The sequence below is a fragment of the Liolophura sinensis genome, chromosome 5 (genome assembly GCF_032854445.1).
Source record: "Liolophura sinensis isolate JHLJ2023 chromosome 5, CUHK_Ljap_v2, whole genome shotgun sequence".
Lineage (NCBI taxonomy): Eukaryota > Metazoa > Mollusca > Polyplacophora > Chitonida > Chitonidae > Liolophura > Liolophura sinensis.
This window is the reverse complement of record NC_088299.1, coordinates 8,549,022-8,571,665: the sequence shown is the minus strand read 5'-3', so window position 1 is coordinate 8,571,665 and position 22,644 is coordinate 8,549,022. Positions and strand designations below refer to the sequence as shown.

The following is a 22,644-nucleotide window of genomic DNA, read 5'->3' as shown; positions in this document are numbered from 1 at the left end:
TGATATATACAGAGCATTGTGAAGTCATTTTCATACATTAGCCTTCGAAATTATTTGTGTATTTGAACATGTATATGTAGATGTAAAGGGAAATAACTCTAGGAAGGCGATTATTCAATTTACTTGCAATATCACAGCGAGAGTAGTTTATTTTTGTTGTTAGCTTTATGACATTTGTTATGTCCAGACACACTTGTTACGGTCAGTTCTAGTTGTAGATAAATGCCAAGTTACCAGTATATGTTGAGACTTTTGGCTTAGTCCTCACAAAGAAGAGTTTTTGCAAGTAATTTATTGTGGTGTTTGTTGGTTACCTTTAGTTTTGAATTATAGGTAAGTGTAGTTAAATTTTGGTACACATTGTTTTTACTGTGGAAGTTAGATTTTCATGCCTTCACACACTAATTACCAGTGTCAAAATAAAGAAAAAACAATAATAAAAGAAAACCTATGGTATAGTGGTGTTGTTTGTGTCTAGTCTCATTAGGAGCTTCATTCCCCAAGAAGATACTTTGATCCACACTCTAAGAACTGACGAGTTAAATTTATTTCATTCGTGTTTTACTCCATACTCAGGAATATTTCACTTATACAATGGCGGCCAGCATCAAGGTTGGAGAGAACTGGGCAGTCTGAGGGAAGTCTACAACAATCCGCAGGTGGCCTGAAGACCTTCACACCTACGACCGCAGGTGGCCTGAAGACCTTCACACCTACGATCGGAGAGGAAACTAGCATGAGCTGCTGTTTAACTCACAGTAGCTGCATTGGTAACAGGCTACGGAGTCATTGTGCTACTTGACTGTTGTTAATCCAGAAACTGGCTTACTAAGCCATTTGGTGAAACTCAGTTTTTCTTATATATTAAACCCTCTTTTCTAAGAATATAAAAAGAGAGCACAAAATGACATATAGAGAGGATAAAGCAGTTATACAGTGGTTTTTCAAAAAATTTTGCTGAAAGGTTTATAGATTGACCGAAGTGCACAGTGACTAGGGGCAGTGGAACATTTTCCAAGTAGAGGGAAGTGGAGGTGTACGATTGTTAGAAGGGTTCGAATAGTGGGTTATATACTGGCCATGTTGACTGAGCTCAGTCATGGTGATGATGTCATATGCAACCCCTCTAGGAAGGCAATCATTAAATTTGCTTGCAATATCGCAGCGATAGATTTTGCCCTGTTCACATGAGCAAGTTAAGCTGGTTTAACTTGCAAAAGTGGCTTTGAGCCAGTGTGACGTCGCCCGTGTGAACGCTAAGTGGGGGCATTTAATCCGGTTTATTTGCCCCAGCTAGCGGTGTGGCTTTAAGCCAGTTTCAAGGTTCGAGCGAGTTTATCTGTGCCGTGGATTAAACTAGATTAAATGCCCCAGGTACATGGAGGTCAGGATGACGTCGTAATTACTAAACTGGCTTAAATGTGACCGTGTGGACGGGCAAATCCGTGAACTGGTTGGATTTGATCCGGTTTTAATTTTGGCCGTGTGGATGGGGTATATATAATAGTCTCATACTAGTATTAGACGAAGGCCCAGAGTCCTGCACAATAAAATGACAGCATTCTATTAACGAGTGGATATGATGGGACTCTGGCAAGCGCCACGACTACCCGCCCCTCCCAGTTCAAGGGCTTTGCGACGTGACTCACATACAGCTCTGGTTGTTCTTGGTCAGGAAGTTTGCCATTTGTCAAGTGCGAGTGGTTTAATTCCTCAACTAAAGTCCTTGTAGATAGAACACACACACACACACATATATATATATATATATATATATATATATATATATATTACAGTCCTGGAAAAAAGTTTGGAATATTGTTTTCACTGATGATATCATTTACCAGAAACATACTTTTGTGCGCCTTACATTGAATGCACACATTCTTGTTTGGGTGGAAAATGTAGTGGATTATGTCCCCTTTCAGCTCATACACACCATTATTGCTTGTGTCACCTGAGCAAAATTACAGTTGGGACAAAGCATGACCATCCATTTCTCAGTGAAAAAGTCATGTACGCAGACATGATTATAATTTAACCTTGTAACTCTTATAAAAGCTCGGTTAAGGCATGCCAGTGCTCCAGAGTGTTTCCAACAATACTGCTGTGATCATGAGACGTCAACTGAGTGCTGCAGTCTGCAACCGTATCGTTGGTATGAGCCTGGCTGGAGTAAAACAGGAGGACATTGCAGCAGCTCTTGGTGTCACTCAGGGAGCCGTCTCCAAAATCTTTAAGCGACACCGACAGACGGGTGTGCCGACGCCTAGACCGAGGTCTGGTCGGCCACGAAAGACCACCGAGAGAGAGGACCGGTATCTGGTGAGACTTTGCCGCAATGGCCGTACGAAGAGTTCCAACCAGATACGCACTGACTGGATGAGATTTACCAATACTCCTGTGTCAAGCCGCTTAGTGCGATCCAGACTGTTGACTGCTGGGTATTTGGTAAGGAGGCCTAAGAGGAAGCCTTTGTTACAGCGTCGACACCGCGAGGCACGCTTATCCTGGGCGCGGGAACACCTGAACTGGCAGGTGGGACACTGGCGACACGTGATATTCAGTGATGAGTCTCGTTTAGTCGTCTACCGGGAAGATGGCCGTGTGATGGTGCGTCGTCAGGCTCACGAGGCTCTGAACGAAGATTGCATCATGCCCAGAGTCCAAGGTGGGGGCGGTGGGGTCACCGTCTGGGGTGCTTTCCATAGCACTGGTAAATGCGACCTGCACGTCTTGGATGGACACATGAACCAGCACCAATATCAACGGATTCTGGAAACGATAATGCAACAATTCAGGGCAAACTTTGTGTATCAGGACGACAACGCCACGCCGCACCGGACCGAACTGATACGGAATTTTCTGGAACAGGAGGGTGTTGAGCACATGCAGTGGCCAGCCATTTCACCGGATATGAACCCAATTGAGAACTTGTGGGCGGAAGTTTCCCGTGGGTTGAATAACCTGGATGAAGCTCCAACGAAGGTGGCTGAACTAACTCGTGCTGTCCTCACTTGCTGGAGAGATATACCGGAAGAAACTTTAATTTCTTTAGTTGCCAGTATGCCAAGACGTGTGCGCGCATTGTACAATGCGAGGGGTGGGCACACCAAGTACTAAATTAATTTTCTGTATTGTTAGTGTTTTGCATATTTAACTTACCAAGTATTGTAGACATATTTCCAATCGAATAAAAGTTACAGCTCGTAATAAAATACATGGGTTTCACTGAATTTCTGCACTTGTTTGGGGCGCTTTCAGAATATCGTGAAAAACTCGTCTCCTATAACATTTAGAAATGTTTTGGTTTGAGGAAACTATTGATAATGCATCATAGAGACTAGTTGAAGTGAAACCAATCGACAGATTATTGACCTGAACGCAACGAACCACGCTCTTCGTGGAGAATATTCCAAACTTTTTTCCAGGATTGTATATATATATATATACGCGTAGAGTTTTGACCATACTTATAAATGCTTACGCAATACTGAAAAAAATATTTCACATATACAAAGGAGGCCAGCTAGTACAATGTGGGTGAAGGAAACAACAGTTCGAGGATTAAGAGAGCTCAACGCGCTAAAAGTGGACAGGCCGCCTAGAAAGTTAATCCCTGCAAGTAACGTAAGCAAATGAGCTGTCATTACCTTGCGGATAAATCACCGACAACATGCCGACGTGTCTCGTCTCATGTGAATACAGAACGACATGAAGCACCGATAATCCAGTGTGAATGGGCCCTGGCAAATTTAACTGGCGAATTATTCGTCCTGTGAAGTATGTGATAATTGCTGGGAGGCAAATGGAATGCCATGCATACTCAAGCAATTTTTACTTATATGATTGTGGTCAGTTTTATGGATGGTGGAAACGGTATATCGTGCGGGAGAAACCGCCAACCTTTGGCAAGTTACTGAAGAACTATCTTACGTGTGACGTGAAGATATGCACACCAGGTAGGTAGAAGCCAAGTCCAGCTTCAGTCGATCTTAAAAGTGTATGAACAACTACTTTGATAATAGTATTTTATTGGTGTTAAAGCATTTATCTTGTGAATAACTCTACATAAAATATTTCATATTTCTGAAGAGTCTTCTTCGTGTTATGTTGTTTATATTTCGGGTTTTTGATCCAATCCGACAACAGTATCTCTCCCTGTCCAAAACTTTAGATTCTTCTCAGACAGAGTCAATGGACTCGTCATAATAGCGCTGTCTTGCAGCTGTAACATCAGAGATATACGGTCAGAATAAAATTATTGAGTTGTTTGAATGGTGTTTTAATCCGTATTCAAGAATATTTCACTTTCACATGGGCGCGTCTGCCAGTAATCTGCGAGTGGTCGTAAGTTTCTCCCGGGCTCTGCCTGGTTTCTTCCCACCATAATGCTTGCTTGCCATATTTTTGGGTACGGCGTAAAACACCAATCAAATAAATAAATAAATCCCTTTTTCGACAGCAACCAGCATTAAGGTGGAAGGAAACCGGAAGGAGCCTGCAGGAAATCCCACCACCATCCACAGAGGTTAGAATATATTTATTTATTTGTTTGATTGGTGTTTTACGCCGTACTCAAGAATATGGCAAGCATGCATTATGGTGGAAGGAAACCGGACAGAGCCTGGAGGAAATCCCACCAACATCCACAGAGGTTAGAATATATGTATGTATGTATAAATGTATGTATGTATATGTATGCATGGGGTTTAACGTCGTATTTAACAATTTTTCAGTCATATGACGACGAGAAGTCATTAGATGTGAGCACATTGTGTCTCCTTGTTGCATGGCGAGTCCATGCCGCTAAAGTCGCCACTGAAGTATCATGCCGAAGACACCAGACATATTGACACACTAACCTGCTGACCCGACCAGGGTTTAATCCCGACTTCGAGGCGGACGCTCTAACTATTAGAACAGTGTTCAATGCTCTGATTTGACATATTCTTCAGGTTAATTCAAACTCAGGTTTAGGCAAACATGCACGTTAGTAATGGATGAAAGTTTAGGTTATTTACCCTACGTTAGACAAGGGAAACAAATGAATGCAATTTTAATATTAGTATCACTCCACAGTCGTTTTTACAAGGAACCAAGCCACATTTTAATCGTATGTGCAACGCGGTTGAAGTGTATTTAGAATCCCATATATGAAGATAATGAGGGTTCTTTTCCTGCGCTGTGGCGACTTGGGCTCAAGCTGAGCTGAGAGCAGTGTTTCCTTGCATTTAAGGTCTACAGGTAACCACTTTGCCACAAAACTTCATCAAAATGGCAAGACTGCACAGCTTGGACCTGATGTACTTTATAGACAGCAAAAGTTCCGCTTGCATTTCACCATGAATCGTCGACAAAGAACTCACCTTTTTGATTGGCTCATACTCGGCGTGGGGATGGTCCCCAAAGGGAAGGTTGTTGGATCTGTTGTAAGCGATCAAATAAGCCCAGCGTCTTTTTCCGCTGGTGTTCTGATCACTCATGTGTAACAGGTTAGAGTGGAAAAACACGGCGTCACCGGCATCAAGCTCGACGTAGCGTAACGGCAGACGTTTCTTGAGAAACTCCACTCGCTCTGGGTCCGCTACTATTTGGTCCCCTTGTCTACCTGTGTCAACTCGGCCCACTAGATGGGAGCCTTCAAGAATCTGTGAAATTTTTTAAACACGTTTTCAATGAGATTTTTCAAAGATTTTCTCTTGAACGCGGTCTTTTTATCAAAATATTAAGGATGATTATTGTTGTCTAGACTTTAAAAGGGCCAAAACTCAATACTTTAATGGTGGTTCTGAAAATTTACAGGCGCGAATTAATATATTCTGACAATCTGCCATTTGCACTTTTCATAACGCCTAAACTAAAGATTACGACAGCTAATTAAACGCATGTTTTAATCCATTCTTCTGGTGTCTCGATTGTACATTGCCTGTTCTCATCTATATACATTCTGCTTTGGGAATTTATGGGGAAGAAATTCCTACGCGCAGATTTCGGCGCACGATATTTCGCCCAATGAATGTGCTGTATGACATTAACATGCAAAACTGAGTATGTTGGAAACACAGGCGCTCGAAACCAGCCCGTAAACTTTATATATGACATATATAAGCCACATATATATATATACTTCTTATATATATGTAGGTGGCTGGTATATGGCATATATAGGGTTTACGGGCTGGTGACATCGTTATTGATACATATACTTTCACATTCCTTTCTGAGGTGAATGGGTTTCGCTGCCTTTAAAACTTAAGTCACATTTTTTGCGCGACGATGGAACGGGACGGGGATGGTACGATGACGGCTTTAACCGGCTTCCATAAGTGGTATGATTTACTGATTACAGCTGTTATCAATAATCCATATTAAAACATTTATCCAGCCATTGAAACTTTTGATTCGAGCTAGTGAAACCGAAGTTCGCCATGTTTTGAATTCTCGCCTCACAGATGGCACGCTGCGAACTGGATTTATGAAAGAGAGACTATTGACAAAGAAATCTTAAGACCAGAATGCCCTTATATTTGAAGGCATAGAAAAACACATTCTCAACCAAAAGAAAGTTTCCAACCTCCAGCGTGAACCTTGCCCGATGTTCGAGTATGAAGCATGGTGGGCGTTGGTTTGACATCTGAATTCAAAGTTTCAGCGGCTGGACTATTGATGGGGTGGGAAAACGGGTCCATTACCGGCTGTGACATCTTTGAGAACAAGATGACTTTGAGATTCAGTGTCTACCAAACATTAGAACTGTAGGAGATGTAAAGGTACATATTAAATAAAATTTCCTCGTGGAGTTGAATATGACAAGCGCCGAGACATACATATAGTTTAGTCCGGCTCGTCTGGGCTAACCAACTCGGGGCTGTGCTCACAGAAACCGTTAGGATACTGGGACTGGGCTACAGTGTATATCAAATGGAAGAGAGGATAATTGTGCTTTTGTTCTAGTTATCACCTGAAGACAGGAGTTGGTTTTGTCTGTGGGATCCACGGCTATCCACAGAGTGCCCATTGCAGGTGAAAGACACTTGTACTCATACCAATACCTGCAAACAAAGTTATAACTGTCATCCAGTTATATGAGAACTTCATTTCCGAAATGGCACTACATGTATTAATATTTGATCACATGTAACTTGCCATTTAAGTTTGTAATACCTTTGCTATTCTTCAGATTTGAACAAAAACACGTTAATTTATTTATTTATTTATTTGATTGATGTTTTACTCCCTACTCAAGAATATTTCATTTATACGACGGCGGCCAGCATTATGGTGCGAGGAAACCGGGCAAAAACCGGGGGAAACTCACAAACTGCTGACAGACCTTCCCACATACGGCCGGAAAGGAAGCCAGCATGACCTGGACTTGAGCTCACAGCGACCGCATTGGTGAGAGGCTCCTGGGTCATTGCGCCGCGTTTGCATGCAAAACACGTTAAAGGAAATCACAGTAATGTAAGTCGCTTTTCTGTCTATTAGGTGAAAGTTAGGATGCAGGACTATACACCATGTTCCAAAATTCCTTTGGAACATTTCGGCGCACAGTTTTACGCAGAAAGATTCGTCATGCTGCATTTGCATTTACACACATATATAATATGATCTCTTTAATCCGTGGACTATGTAATTGTGTCGATTTATTTGAAAGTGAACGTTGTCCTATGGAGGATTGCACCTGTTGGAATGATTTCGTAACCTTTGGCACATGGTTTGAACACCAAAACGATATCATGCACTATTTCACAATCTTATCACTCACCACCCCAATCCAGGGATGTGTATCTTTTCCAAGTGACAGACATTATATATTTTTCAGGCACTTTGCTTCACTAGCGTATATTCATGCAATCAGGCTGAAAAAGCGGTTGCTAAACAGATTCTTTTACCCGTAATCCTGGTGCCAGAGAAAGGCGCCCCCGGAGTGAGCGTCCTTCATAATTAGTTTCGAGTGGTAATGGTAGATGTCACCTTCCAGTAACTGAAATGGTAAACATATATACAAGTAACATGAACTCTCGTGAACGGAACTTAAATATATACACAAGTAATGTGAACCCTCGTGAACAGAAGGTAAGCATATATACAAGTAATATGAACCCTCGTGAACGGAAGGTAAGAATATACATAAGTACTACGAACCCTTGTGAACAGAAGGTAGACATATATACAAGTAATGTGAACCCTCGTGAACAAAAAATAAGCATATATACAAGTAATGTGAACTCTCGTGAACGGAAGGTAAGCATCTACATAAGTAATGTGAGCCCTTGTGAACAGAAGGTAAGCATACACACAAGTAATTTGAGCCCTTGGGGACAGAAGGTAAACATATAAACAAGTAATGTGAACTCTCGTGAATTGAAGGTAAACATATACATATGAAATGCGAACCCTCGTGAACAGAAGATAAACATATACACAAGTAATGCGAACCCTTGTGAACAGAAGGGCTATTTCAAAAAGCGACGAAATGCTATGACGAGTCAACTATGTCCGCCAAAAATCATAAATTGAATATGAACTGAAATTGGATAACCCACGACCATTCGCAGATTGCTGACAGTCTTTCCTGCGTACGACTGGAGAGGAAGAAATTAAGGAAACTTGAACTCACAGCGACCACATTGGTGAAAGACCCCTAAGTCATTGTGAAACCACAGGCCACGGAGGTCCCCTCTACGTTTTAGTCCAGTCGACCAAACAGGTTTTTTGTCCATAATCATTTATTCAAACAATCATTCGAGATTCATACTAATTCTGAGTAAATACCAAGAAAAACAAGCTAAACTAAAAAAATGTATTTTTTTAAAGATCGCTTTTGTACCTCCTCCACAGTGTCCACAACTTTTTCTGCTCTTGCGATCGCTCCAGCCACGTTGTTAGGAATGCTGTTCCACAAGCATACTCGGGTTCGCATCCCGCGGGCGTCACTTCTGCCGTACTCATTCTCTCGTAATATTTGGTCTTTCTCCATCGCATCCTTCAGTCTTGCTAACTCCTGTGGCGTCAACAGACCCCTGGAAGATAATGTATACATTTATACTTAAGCGTCGAATCCAAAATTTGTATGTCACTTGTAAACCATGAAAGCGACGTTCCTAGTCGATAACAGCAAGACCCATTAGCAAAATAAACCGTATGAACACCAGGGCCTGTATTTATCAGGTAACTCAAAATTTAAGTCATAAATTGCAAGTCCTTAAAAAACGCCAAAGTCAAAACAAGAAATAACTCAAATTGCGGATGATACATATTGTTCTGCAGTGCAGAATCAGTGTACAAATTTAAGCTCCCCAGAACAAAACTTTTTGACTTTTTTTGACTTTTTGACTTAAGTCTTAGGACGTTTGATAAATATGGCCCCAGTTCCCAGTTGCATAGGACTATTCTGCAAAACAACCATAGTCATGCTATTAGATTGGTGCTACCGGTAACTATTTAAAAACTTTTACTTTGTCATATTTCGTTGTTTTTCTGTTTAGTATTTTTAGTTGCAATCTTTTTCTCCTTGATATTTGACCTAAATCCATATTTCTAGCTTACTTGGGTGTTGCAAAAAGAAATGCTTTATGTTTATAAATGAAATTGTATTCTGTAGTAATTGTGCTAAAAGCGCTCTTATCCGTGCTGTTGTCTTGTTTTGAATGGAATGCCAAAAATCTTTAACCTGTCTCTCTATCCGTGTCTGTTAGTTCCATCAGGAATGTATAAGTGACTGAGCAAGTGCTAGGTGTTTAACGTCGTACTTAACTATTTTTCAGTCATATGACGATGAAGGAATCCTTAGAGTGCATGTAATGTGCCTCCGTGTTGCAGGGCGGATTTCCACCGCCCTTTTATCCGGTGCTGCTTCACTGAGACGCCTTACCGAAGGCAAGTAAGCCAGCCCGTCCGAGCCATTATACTGATACGGGTCAACAAATCGTAGCACTATCCCCTTCATGCTGAACGCCAAGCAAGGAAGTTACAACTTCCTCTTTTTAAGGTCTTATGTGTGACTCGACCCAGAATTGATCCTGGATCTACCGCTCTCGAAGCAGATAAGGAATATGTAAGAATTACAAGTAAAGCTAATTTCACACAGTTGCTTTTTACGTTGCTGTCGTTTCCATGCTCAAGGTCGTTTCACTTATACCATAGATGCCACGCAGGGGTATGCTTGGAGGAGTGCCTTGGAGGAGAACCACTAACATATGGCGAGTTACGTGTAAACTCTCCTACATGTGACACATGTGTAACATTGGTGGAAGGTAAATGGCCTTCAGCAAATTCATGCCAGGCAAGAGCTTGCTATATGTCACCAAGGAACTGAGAATACTGGAAAAATGGGAAATCCAGAAAATGCCCTCTCCGAGAATGCCATTTTGTTCCTGCCTATATACAGCGAGAGCTGCAAATCGATCGTAAGACTTCCCATTTCTAAGCTCAGCTGAAACCATGCCATGCACATACTGTACTATAGGGATATACATAGAAATCATCTGCTTGCTTGGTGATTAACGGTAATGGATAGAGTCCGCAGGTTTCCGTGTACCTAAGCGGAGCCGGATATTTCAATAAATGATATCGATTTCTTTGTAATAACACACTATCTGTAGTATATAGTATACATAGTCATTTGCACTTGCAGGGTGTCAGTGAAAGCTTCGCCGCGCCCAAGGGCGTTTTGAAGAACACAGAACGAATTCCAATGAATAACAAGACATGCAATTCCACAATTGATATTTCCACTTTGACATTAACCTCAGAGAATTGCTAGCAAAACCCTGATATTTTTCAGCATTACATCTTTTTTCTGTAAAGTACTGCACGGAACGAATTACACTCTGAGCGATACGCACAAATTTGCAATACCGGGATTTCAGTATTCAAAGCAAGGCTCTTGGCGAGAGTTAATCTAAGACAGTTTCAAACCAGGCTGTATCAAGCACCATCGTCTTTAATGCTGGCGGTCACTTTGTAAAGTAGGGCATATTTTCTAAACATCTGAAAGAGGTCAGATACGTGAATAGATGCAGGTAAGTCTACATATTAAGGGATATGTTCTTAAATGACAGAAAAAATATGCTTAATTTAGTTGAAATGAAAAGCGTGTGGCATGTCCATGAATATCCATGTGATCTGTGACGTGTGAAAAGAACCAAACGTATGCTACAATACATGCAAAACTCATACATACAGGGCAATTATAACCAATACGAATTTTTCAGTAAATTATTTCATAGAACAAAATTCCTGCTCAGTAATGGCAAAAGATGATGGCAAAAAATCTCTTAATTCATCATTTATATTTATTCAGTCAATAATGTGTATATAAATAACGAATACCTTACTGCATTTATTTATTTATTTATTTGATTGGTGTGTTACGCCGTACTCAAGAATATTTGACTTTTACGACGCCGGCCAGCATTATACTGGGAAGAAACCGGGCAGACCCCGGGGGAAACCCACAACCATTCGCAGGTTGCGGGTAGACTATCCCACGTACGACCGGAGATGCCACCAGCATGTCCATTGAGTTTACCTGCGACCCTTAATTACATCGTGGTATGTTCAAGCTTTTCTCCTGTCCTGTATACACTCACAAAACTAGACACAAAACACCACTTTATTTGATTGTTGTTTTACGCCGTACTCAAGAATATTTCACTTATACGACGGTAGCCAGCATTATGGTGGGAGGAAACCGGGCAAAGCTCAAGGGAAACCCACGACCATCCGCAGGTTGTTAACAGATCTTCCAACGTACGACCGGAGGGGAAGCCAGTATGAGCCGGACTTGAACTCATAGCGACCGCATTGGTGAGAGGCCAAAACTAAGCTATGATTATGCTTCTGTAACATATATCATCATGACATGGACAACACGATGTCCCGTTATACCAAGATAAATAGTCTGTTGGAACAGCAAGCCGAAGTCGGTTCTATATACATAGCAAGGTTGTCGCACTAGCATATAATCCATTCTGCCATTACTTATTAAACATATTGCATTCTGTCAATTTAACAGACTGAGGTTTAGAGTGTATATTTGACTTACCTGAGAATCACATAGCCTTTCTCCTTGAAAGCTTTCAGCCTGTCCGACATTGTAAATGTGCTCACAGCGTGTCGGTGTGGTATTAAAAGAAGGCCTGGACAAAAATGAAGTCTGGAAACCCGGCTGAGAACTACCAAATTCCAGGGCGCATGATCAGTGTACTGGATTAAAGATAAACTAGAGCATTTATAAGAGAACATCATGCCAAATTTCCCTAATTATTGGAACGTACACAATTCAACTTTGCTAGTACGTCTATATCAAGAATTAACTGTTGTGACACCAAAGAACAATTATTAACTTATAAAAAATTCATTTTCTTTTAACGTGAAATTTAATAAATACTTATATGATATTTATTTTCGAAAATCACAAACTATAACATTTAGGATATCTACTACCTGTGTATATGTGTGCGCACACAATGTAATGTGCTCTCCTTGTGCGAACAGCGGCCTTTATCGTGAGCAATAAACATAATACAGATAAGCATATGTAACTGTCTCAAGGTATTTCTGAGACACAGTGACATTACCGCACCCTGTGGACAAAAACATCTCAAAATTTGTTTATTAAAGCGACGGAGCATTGACTGTGGCTCACAGCTCACAGTGCACGAGAGCGCAAACACAGGTGAGTTATTTTCTACTGAACACATACCATGGCTGCTTCAGTGAAAGGCTTTACGTATTTGTTCATAATTGCTTTTGGTATTCCCTTTGCATATAGTTTTAAAAGGCAATTGCCCGGCTGATCTTATACAGGAATAAGACGAACGGAGGCTGACTCGATTAGCTCGTTCGGGAATTGAAGAAAACCTTCCAGAAGGTCTTGCGCCTCTTCCAACTATGTTTCAGGAGAAGAATGCGAATGGAGTGGACAGCTGCAGATGCGCAAAAAGAAGCATGGTCTCACAAGACCTTGACCAATGCGGCCGAGGACGCTAATCCAGTTATAGCTGGCTGCAAAGAGTTAACATAAATACAGCAATGTACTGGACTTGTTTTGAATGGCAAGGTCAAACCAAGGCCACAACTACCATTATGACAATTTGCTAATACATGAAAAGCATCCGACTGGAAAATCCAACGCAAGTCTTTCCGTCTTTCTGACGTTATAATTCATACATAAGGAAGCTACAAGTACAGAGACGTAATAGTCAATATGGCAAAACACAAATTAAAAAACAACACATATAATAAACATAATTATAAAAGCACTGCGCATGTCTTTTTAAATTCATGTCGTGTGCATAAGACAAATGATGAAGAAAAATGCATGATAATCTCATGTGCATAACTTACTGATAACAAAACCACGAGTCTTTAATACTGAAGACTTTGAGAGTGCCACTTCATGAATCTTTCGTGCGAATCTTTCGTGACTTAATTATGCATTTCGATATTGATCATTTATCTCGTGTGCACATTTCTCTCTTATTCTTTAACGGATCAGTACATGTCATAGAACATAACAGTGTTCGCACAATATACATATAAAAACAATGAAACTATAATTAGGCTATAGGTATATATGATATGTTTTGAATATATTTTACATATTATAGTTCACGAGCATACCGCTTGAACAGAACATCTGCTTCCAAAATGTCGGAGGATTTGAAACAATTTAAGGAGAAAGGATATGTCGTCTTCAGGTAAGATTTGTTTATTCATTTATTTGATTGGTGTTTTAGGCCATACTCAAGACTATTTCACATATAGGACGACGGCCAGCATTATGGTGGGAAGAAACTGAGCAAAGCCCGGGGGAAACCCAATGTCCTTTATTCATTGTTGCTAAATGTCACCTCAAGTTTTTTCCACTTATATGGTGGCAAGTAACTGACGAACATGAGTATGGACGGGTGACGTCCCTTCAGGTGTTCACACCATATGGGTAGGAGGCAGGAGATCTTCAACGAACGTTAGATTGTGCAAACGGCCATTTTTTGTCAACAACACGCCATGAGCAGCGACAACTTCATCTAGCCATAAAACTTACCATAAGAAAAATACCATACAATCAAATAAATAAATAAATAAATAAATACAAATAATTGCTAGAAAAGTATTGTAGCTATATATGAAGTTTTTGCGTTGGTGAAGATTTATACATGCAATTTTTGTCTGAGAATTGATATATTACCACTGTTGTTGTGTGAAAGGAAATGTTGAAGAGATTTAAAAAGAAAACCATTTCACGGATTATAAACATTTATATACTGTCATGAAGTTGAAGGATGAACCTTTAGTGAAACACTGGAAGCCTCACAGGCCATTTTAGAGCTGAACTGAACAATAAAGCTAAGACAAATTAGCATATGAAATAATGGAGTATAAGCTATGTTAAGTGTTGAAACGATACAACATGTTAAATGCCGTAAAATATGTCTGAGGGTGGGTAGTGACCGTTTGTAGGTGGTAACATAATGATGTAGATTACAAGATTTGTAACATTTATAATGCGAAATAGCACACTTACAAGTGTTTATTTTGCCTATGATAGTGTTAAGTTGTGCAACGTTCTAGTAATTTTGTCGTTTGTGCGTTAAATTCATAACAACAGCGTTGGACTGGAACAATAAATGCTTTCCATCCTCAACCACAAGCAAAATGTTGGAGGTAACATTATAATATTTGTATATAACATTTAAATTTTAAAAGATTTTCTTTCTCCAGAGGTCTCCTAACGAAAGAAGAAGTAAATCGACTGCGTGAATCCATGGAAAAGGATCAGACGTTGCAGGAAAACGAGCATAGTCGAGGAGACGCCATGGGGAAGAGGATCCGGGTCTCTCTCTGGACAACTGTGCCGAAGAGCATCACGGGAACAATCGTCCGCGCGGAGAAAGTAGTGTCAAAAGTCGAAAAGGTAGGTCATACTGCTTACAGCATTTGTGTCGCTCTTTACCTTTCACTTTACATCACTGCCACCACTAGTAAGTTTTGTATAGAAATCTTGAACAACGCCACTTTACATCACTGCCACCACTAGTAAATTTTGTATAGAAATCTTGAACAACGCCAAGGTCACTGGGGTCACGATGATGAGACAGGAAGTGATGTCAGAAAATACAAACAAAGCGTCTCAACTCTTGTCTCTAACAATACTTTGTACACTTGCATTCTCTTTGTCTAGATTATGTACAACATGGTTCTAAACAAAACCAAAAACAATTTTATTGATATATGCGGATTAAATAGTTCTGCGGGAGGACTCATGTGATGAGGCTAAGCCTAAACAAGCCAGTACGTGCGTCTCACACGCTCCAAAGGTCAAGCTTGCCTAGTGGTGGCAGTTATGCAAAGCGAAGGTAGAGAGCGTCGCATGCGCTGTAAAGAGTATGAAAGTAGGCTATTCGGGAAAAAATCGTTTAGATTAGTTGGATCAAGCGGAAATAATTCCTGCTCTAGACGGATTGATCACATACTTACCTTCCGTATGCATTCTGGCAGAAAACATGAAGCCAAATAATTTCCTTCTGTATAAAACAGTCCGACAAATAAATTTGTTCATGTCCATTTATGTATATAAAGGAATTTGCTCTGTTGATTCTGCTTGAAAATGAGAAAGGGCAAATTTATATTGTCTGAAAAAACTATACCTCAGTTTCAAGAGGAACGCTCACCTCGCAACCTTGATCTTTGCAATATGGGAGTCCATAATAGATAGATTAAACCGGTGGAACCCATGGGAAACGATCACAGTAAAAACTAAAACAAGAAAGAAAAAAAAAAACAAAAAAAAAAAACAAAAAAACAACTGACCCACATGAACGGTAACCATATTCCAAACACCTTCCTTTTCAGCTAAACACATTTAACAAACAAACTCAATTTTTTCAAATTTTTGAACCGGTTTTATTCACAGCTTCTTGAAGGTGAGGTGTACCACTACCATTCCAAACTGATCATGAAGGATCCAAAAACAGGGGGCGCTTTCCTTTGGCATCAGGATTATGGGTAATCCTAGTTAACCGAAGTAATATTTATTAAAAGATCACCCGTATGGCTGCTTGGGGGAATGCCTGATCTGTAATAAAAACACTGTGTTCTTCATTTGGACACTATATAACAATCTGTGCCCCTGCGTTGGACATTGGAGAGGAAACACTATACCTAAACGCTGATATACGAACTATATCAGGAAGGAGCACAGTTATTTATTTCATTGGTGCTTTACGCTGTACTCTAGAACTTACACTTACACTTACACGACGGCCAGCATTATCGGAACACAGTGTCTGTATCCGATACGGCATATGTCCATAAATCTGCCCAAAATTCATGATGTCCAAATGTTAAATAATGTCAGCAGAAGTTGATGGCCACATCGAAGAATTATAGTGCATGTAATTTGAATTATAAGAGAAACTACCTCATATTATCCATGCTGAAGATGTGATCCGTGTTTGCTTATTCGGTCTATAGATCCGCATTTCGAACACAAATTAGATTTTTATTTCAGTCGGTTAAACTTGCTGAATGATAAACGTGGTCCATTGCAAATTTTAGAGCGCGCTGACAACGTTTTAAGACAAGGATATTTCCTCAATGGAATGTTTTATTATGTATCTAGGTAAAGTCGTGCCTTGATGTAACATTCTTTGCCAGATAAAATAGGTATATTCGGTGTAATAATGGATGGATCCAACTCATCCGATGTCCCACAATCCCTTTTCGTGACAACGTTGCTTTTCATTCCGTTCCAGGTGAAAACAATTGTGCTGTCATGATGTCACAAACAGATTGTGACCAACGCGTGGAACATCCGGTTGAGCTATTTGCAACGTTCTTGATTGATAGTTCGGAAAGGTCTATACTTAACAAAGTTAGTCCGCAAACGATCAGACAGACACTTGCAGTGGATCACGTGTTTTTGATAACACCTTTCTTTAAATGTGGAGTAATGGCCGATATCCTCTAAAGATTTGTGAAGGTTACATTTATGTGGTATAATTTTTCTACTTTGCAGATATTGGTACGATTACAACTGTTTGTTTCCCACGATGGGGACTCTGTGGGTTGCCGTTGACAAAGCCGACAAAACCAACGGCTGTCTTCAGGTATTCAAAGTTCGATACATAAAATGATGCACTGTTATATACAACAGCCACTGACGTAAGTAACCATAGGCTTCGGAACCGAGAATAGGTGTGTGTGGTTGGGGGAGGCCGTGATCGTCCCTCCAGGATTGGCCTGTGTGGGATTCTTTTTAGACAGGAATAACGATTGCCACAGAAAATAATTAAATGCCACCTCGGTGAAATCGGTGAAGCCCTGGCTTATTATAGTCTTTTTTTGTAGACGAATTAATGCTTCATCAGCTACAGGACCTTTTCTATAAATCACTGCATTGATGTAAAATTGGACAGAACCTTCTCTAGGAGGGTGAGGTTTCCAAGTTCGAGGAGACACCTTGACCATCATGTAGGTTGTTGTGGTTCATCTGCTCACCCCATCTGCCTTCCCATCTCTTATTCGTCCTCGCCATGCAGGTCAAAACACTAGCTTCGAAAACCCAACCCAATCTTCTTCGACGTACATATGCTATTATTACCGGTGCTTGAAAGACACCGAGGAGGTACAAAGAACGTTGTTAAGTCATAATAAGAAATGGCATGGCACTTTATAAACTTTACCATGGTACACGATTTGGATACTAATTTTACTCATTCACCTATGACATTTCTTCCGTCTTTCCAACATCACTGAAAACTGTTGACTGCTTGTCTTTGTTAGTAACCAGGTTGACGCCTGGTACAAATGTCTGCTTTCACGCCTAATTACTCGATGTGTTGAGAAAAGTTGCAGTTGTGAGCTGGAGGGCTGGGAAATTTCTTCCACGGAAAACTTTGGAGAACCTGAAATAAAAATATTTTATACTTATTTTTAAGATGTGGGCGATCGCGACCTTTGAACAAGTCAGTTCACAAAATAGTAACCTAAGTTAAGTCTTGTAATGTCAGTGTTATTAATAAAATCTTAAGGTTTTATTTAAAATTCATGATGCAGTGTTGTCATCGATAATGAACTTTTAGTTGAATGACCAGCTAATATGAATCTATTGACGTTTATCTTAAATATCTGAAATTTTTTATTTCGTGTATAGCTGCAAGTTTTGAACATCACCGCACAGTACTGTTACCATGGCAATCCGTAGCTACGAATACTGACCCAACGTATAATAATCAATGGATATTTGGTAGATATAACTATAACGTTGTCTTAACTCAAACCATTCTCCTTGACTTGGGCCTCTTGTCGTCGATGTCAGATATTAGAGGGATCTCATCTAGCCGGGCGCATTGACACAAAGGTTAAAGGTGATCAGATAGTGGCGGATCCAGACAGGGTGGAGTTACTAAAACAACGGCTTCCATTACGCTACATGGAACTAGAACCTGGAGACGCCATGTTCTTCCACTCTAACATCTTACACATGAGTTCACAGAATCAAAGCCGCAATCGACGCTGGTCTCTGGTTGTGGCTTACAACAGGGCCTCTAATATCCCTCCTGGTAAACAACCACATGGCGAATACTCACCCCTGATAAAGGTATATAGTGTATGTATATCGTCATCTCGATAAAGACATCGGTTTCTGTCACCGATTCCATTAACTTCAAAGCAATTTTTAATAACTTCAAATGTAGTTTCAATGCCTGTTTAAATTTAACAAGGGTAGGTATGTTATGATATATGTTTGGTCTTCCAGGCCCCAGACAACGAAATCATGACGTGCCCTCTGACCTGTGATGGAGAGGACGTCAAGTTTTACTCCACAGAAAACGTCATATCCGGTTTGGAGAAAAAAGCCGAAACATAGATACCCGCTACACCCAAGCAAGGTCTTCTCCATTTATGTGATTTAAGCAAAGTCACGTGGAGGCGATTTATTTGCACAAATCATCAGATCTAGCGGAAGTAAAATCATTCTCAAAATAACCTATTACAAACGGACAGCACGAATCGCGAGTTGAATGATTTTGCGATAATCATTTATTATAATTCTTGCATGCACGCCTGACTGTTCAAATGTGTTTGTTTTCTGGTATTTTCTGTTATGACGGTGGGGGGGGGGGGGGATAAATAAATTCCAGAGACTCTGTTTTATTTTGCTAGTGCATGTATTAGTATCATTAAAATGACATAGTACAAAAGACGAAAGTCAGAGTCAAAGACGCATACATTTCTATATATAACAATGGCCTGTATCTTATGCTAAACGAAAAGTTGTTTTTAACATACGATGTTTCCGGCAATTAACGTGCGGATGTTCGTGGGATTACCTGATCTCTGTCCTGTTTCCTCATGCAGATGCACAATAGGTCCAATGCTGGTCGCCGTTATAGACTTAAAATATTCTTGAGTACGGCGTAAAACTCCAATCAAATAAATAAATAAAAAAATAAACAAACAAACAGACTTACGTCCTCATTGTATCACAAGTGCTCTGTTTTGAAGACACTCTTCATGAGAATGGGTTACAAACGTTACATAAGAAAAAAGTTACTAAGTTCCTCGATAGTATGGTCGCCACGATATGGCTGAAATATTGGCGAGGTGGCGTTAAGCTACCATCATTCATTCAATCGATTGTCGTCATAAGACCGAAAAAGTTGTTAAGTTCGACGTTAAACCCCAAGCACTCACTCACTCATGCATTCAATCGATAGTAAATGGCCCGTTCCCGAACTGCTCCATTATATAGTCGAAGTTTCCTAGCAACATGTATAGAAAGCAACACTACCGTATTTGCCCTTTCTCTGAAGCGTTTCGAATTTTAAAAGCACATCAGTCTTTTGTTTTAAAGGTTTCTCTTTCTAATTTCGTGGCTTAAAAACGTGAGCTTAAAAAACTGCGCGTACTCCCCAAGATCATTTGACACATGTAAAGGCCTGTAAGGATCGTGCATGTGACTTGCTGCATATGCTGCACTTCTATATTTATTTATTTATTTATTTATTTATTTTACGCCATACTCAAGAATATTTCACTTTAATGTGATGGCATCCAGCAGTATCGTGGGAGAAAACCGGGGATACGGCCACAAGTGGTTGGCAGACCTTCGGCATGCAAGCTGTACGCATAATTATATGGTCATGACAATTTCAGTTCAGGGACCTCCGTGGCCGACGTGGTTATAGCACGCCAGCGCGGCGCAGTGAGAGCGGAGAAATTAAGTTGGGACCATTGGGGAAGTGGTACAACGGAAAACATACAAAAGCGAAGTTAAAAAAGAAAAATACATTTTTTAAAATTTAGCCTATTTTCCTTGCTGTTTACTTAGAACTAGTATGAATCTTCTTGTATTATGGTTATTATCAAAAGAGCCTGTTGATCGACTGGGCCAAAACGTAGCCACTATGACCCAGGAGCCTTTCATCCACGTGGTCGCTGTGTATTCCAGCTCATGCTGGCTTCCTCTCCGGCCGTACGTGGGAAGGTGTGGCAACCTGCAGATGACTGTGGGTTTCCCCCGTGCTCTGCCAGATTTCCTCCCACCATAATGTCGACCGCCGTCGCATAAGTGAAATATTCTTGATTACGGCGTAAAACACCGATCAGACAAATAAACAAATAAATTTAAGTTTACATAGGGAACGAATTAGCATTGTGGAATTACCGAGCAGTGGTTTTATTATATCCTGCTACACCAGGGTCCGTATTTATTGTAGCGGGATTTCAGGAAGTAGGATTTAAGCGTTTCCGCGTTTCTACATATTTGGGATAATTATAAGTAATTTTCAGCAATGTAGTGATGATAATGTAGAAATTACGAAATTCTATGTCTTTTCTTATCTGGAAAATCTTTACCTTCTATTTTCGTTCTTGATTCACACAGAAAATATGACATTTATTGTCCTCTGTTCAACCTCGAAAGCAGAAGTTTGTGTTGCCGCCATTTTTGTACATTTATCGTAATTAGGGTGGCTATAGAACCCGCACTTACAGGCTTTTAGAAATCGGACCAGGATTTTCCCACCACAGTTTGAAAAGGAATTTATCATTTAATACCCTTGTGTGGAAATTGGTTATACTTTTTAAGCAATATGGATAAAAATATGGACTTTTCAGACATTGGCATTTACATTTTGGCTGCAAAGCAAAGCCTAATATTGGAGTTCCAGTTCTAGTATCATGCAAGTAGAAATTATCTGAGATATCAAGAGTGGACCACAGAGACTATATACCAGAATATATCAACTGAACTTTGGCACCATAATTTGATACAAGAGTCTCATGGGACTTTCTGGCCCATATGACACTTAGCTGGGACTCTGTCCGAAATGACACTCAACTGTTTGGTACTTATGTCAACTGCTGGTTCCTCCCTCGTCATAATAAATATTCATCATCTTATTCACTGAAAATCTGTTGTTTGAGAGCTTTCATTTCGTATAAGAATTTCGAATCTTATGTACAAGTCATACTGGATAACAGCCCGAGTTCAGGAAATGTTATCCGCTACATTATGAACTGCTTAAATTCAAATACAACTACAAATAAAAAAGTGAAAGTTTAATATTTGAACACTGATTCTTCACTGCAGAACAATATATTAACCACAATTTAATTTTTTTTTCTGTTCTGAGTTTGGCTTTTTAAGGATTTGCAATTTATGACTTAAATCTTAAGTTGCTTGATAAATACAGGCCAGTCTACAGATTATTTGAAGAATCTGTTTTGATTTCACGGAATATCATGCACATCCACAAATAACTGTTTTCAGAATCTTTTACCAAATTGTTTTCGGGACCTGTTATTTGATTCGACGAAATAGTAGACACGCAAATTATGCTCGTAAAATACGCATATAAGTTACTGGTACTTCAGGTGTTGGAATTACCAGTGCATCCATACTTTGCTTGAGGAACCCGCTGCTTGATTTCACGGAAGATCCACAGAGAGTTTGGGCAATCCGTTATGAAGTTACACCGAACAGAAGATCCACGAATTGTTTGGTAAATATATTCTACCAGATTTTACGGAATAACAGGCCATCGTATTGTTTGCGGAATCTGATTCTTGATTTGACATTATATATTATCACATCCAAGGATTGTTTGGGGAATATATATTTGCTACATAACGAACTAAAAGATCCACATATTGTCTACAATATACAGGTTGTTTGGGAAATATGACAGATTATCACACCCAATTATTGTTTGGATATCGGGTTGGCATAAAAATGGGCGGTACTACATTGCTCCATTATCCTTTGTTCAACCCCCTTCAAACTTTAGACATTCAAATGGCATGATTTTGTTAATAGTCTGTACACAGGGTTAAAATGAAAACATAGCCTCAAAAACGCACGTTCCGGTGATCCACATTGCATCACCTGTCAGGTGTCATGAGCAGAGCGCGCGCTGCACCTGTGTGACACGCATCAAAGCCTGCTGAAAAGAATTACTCTTAAGGAGATTCGGGACTCAAACAGTTCATGGAAGAAACGTTTGCGCGCCGTCTACCGAGAAGATGGAGGACCAATTGATCACCTTTTCAAGTAAAACAAGGTAGAACATCATTTTGTAATGTCCGGAACATGCGTTTTTGACACTATTTTGATTTTGGTCC

At 40.1% G+C, this 22,644-nt stretch overlaps 2 protein-coding genes across 3 annotated transcripts; one reads left to right on the top strand and one right to left on the bottom strand.

Annotated features, from left to right (window-relative positions):
- Positions 1-4,043: 4,043 nt before the first annotated feature.
- On the bottom strand, positions 4,044-12,105 carry LOC135466052 (L-proline trans-4-hydroxylase-like). The gene is made up of 6 exons (XM_064743462.1): positions 12,056-12,105; positions 8,837-9,029; positions 7,899-7,990; positions 6,965-7,055; positions 5,370-5,651; positions 4,044-4,228 (listed from the first exon to the last, which is right to left on the bottom strand). The coding sequence occupies exons 1-6, from the start codon at positions 12,103-12,105 to the stop codon at positions 4,118-4,120; spliced, it is 819 nt and encodes a 272-aa protein (XP_064599532.1). The 3' UTR covers positions 4,044-4,117.
- Positions 12,106-13,278: 1,173 nt separating this feature from the next.
- Positions 13,279-19,127, top strand: LOC135465834 (L-proline trans-4-hydroxylase-like). Of its 2 annotated transcripts, XM_064743188.1 has the most exons (6): positions 13,284-13,712; positions 14,737-14,929; positions 15,929-16,020; positions 17,033-17,123; positions 18,335-18,616; positions 18,776-19,127. In XM_064743188.1, the coding sequence occupies exons 1-6, from the start codon at positions 13,663-13,665 to the stop codon at positions 18,884-18,886; spliced, it is 819 nt and encodes a 272-aa protein (XP_064599258.1). In that variant the 5' UTR covers positions 13,284-13,662; the 3' UTR covers positions 18,887-19,127. The 2 variants fall into 2 exon arrangements, with proteins under 2 accessions (XP_064599259.1, XP_064599258.1); XM_064743189.1 differs by lacking the exon at positions 18,335-18,616 and having other exon boundaries at positions 13,279-13,712.
- The last annotated feature ends 3,517 nt before the right edge of the window (positions 19,128-22,644 follow it).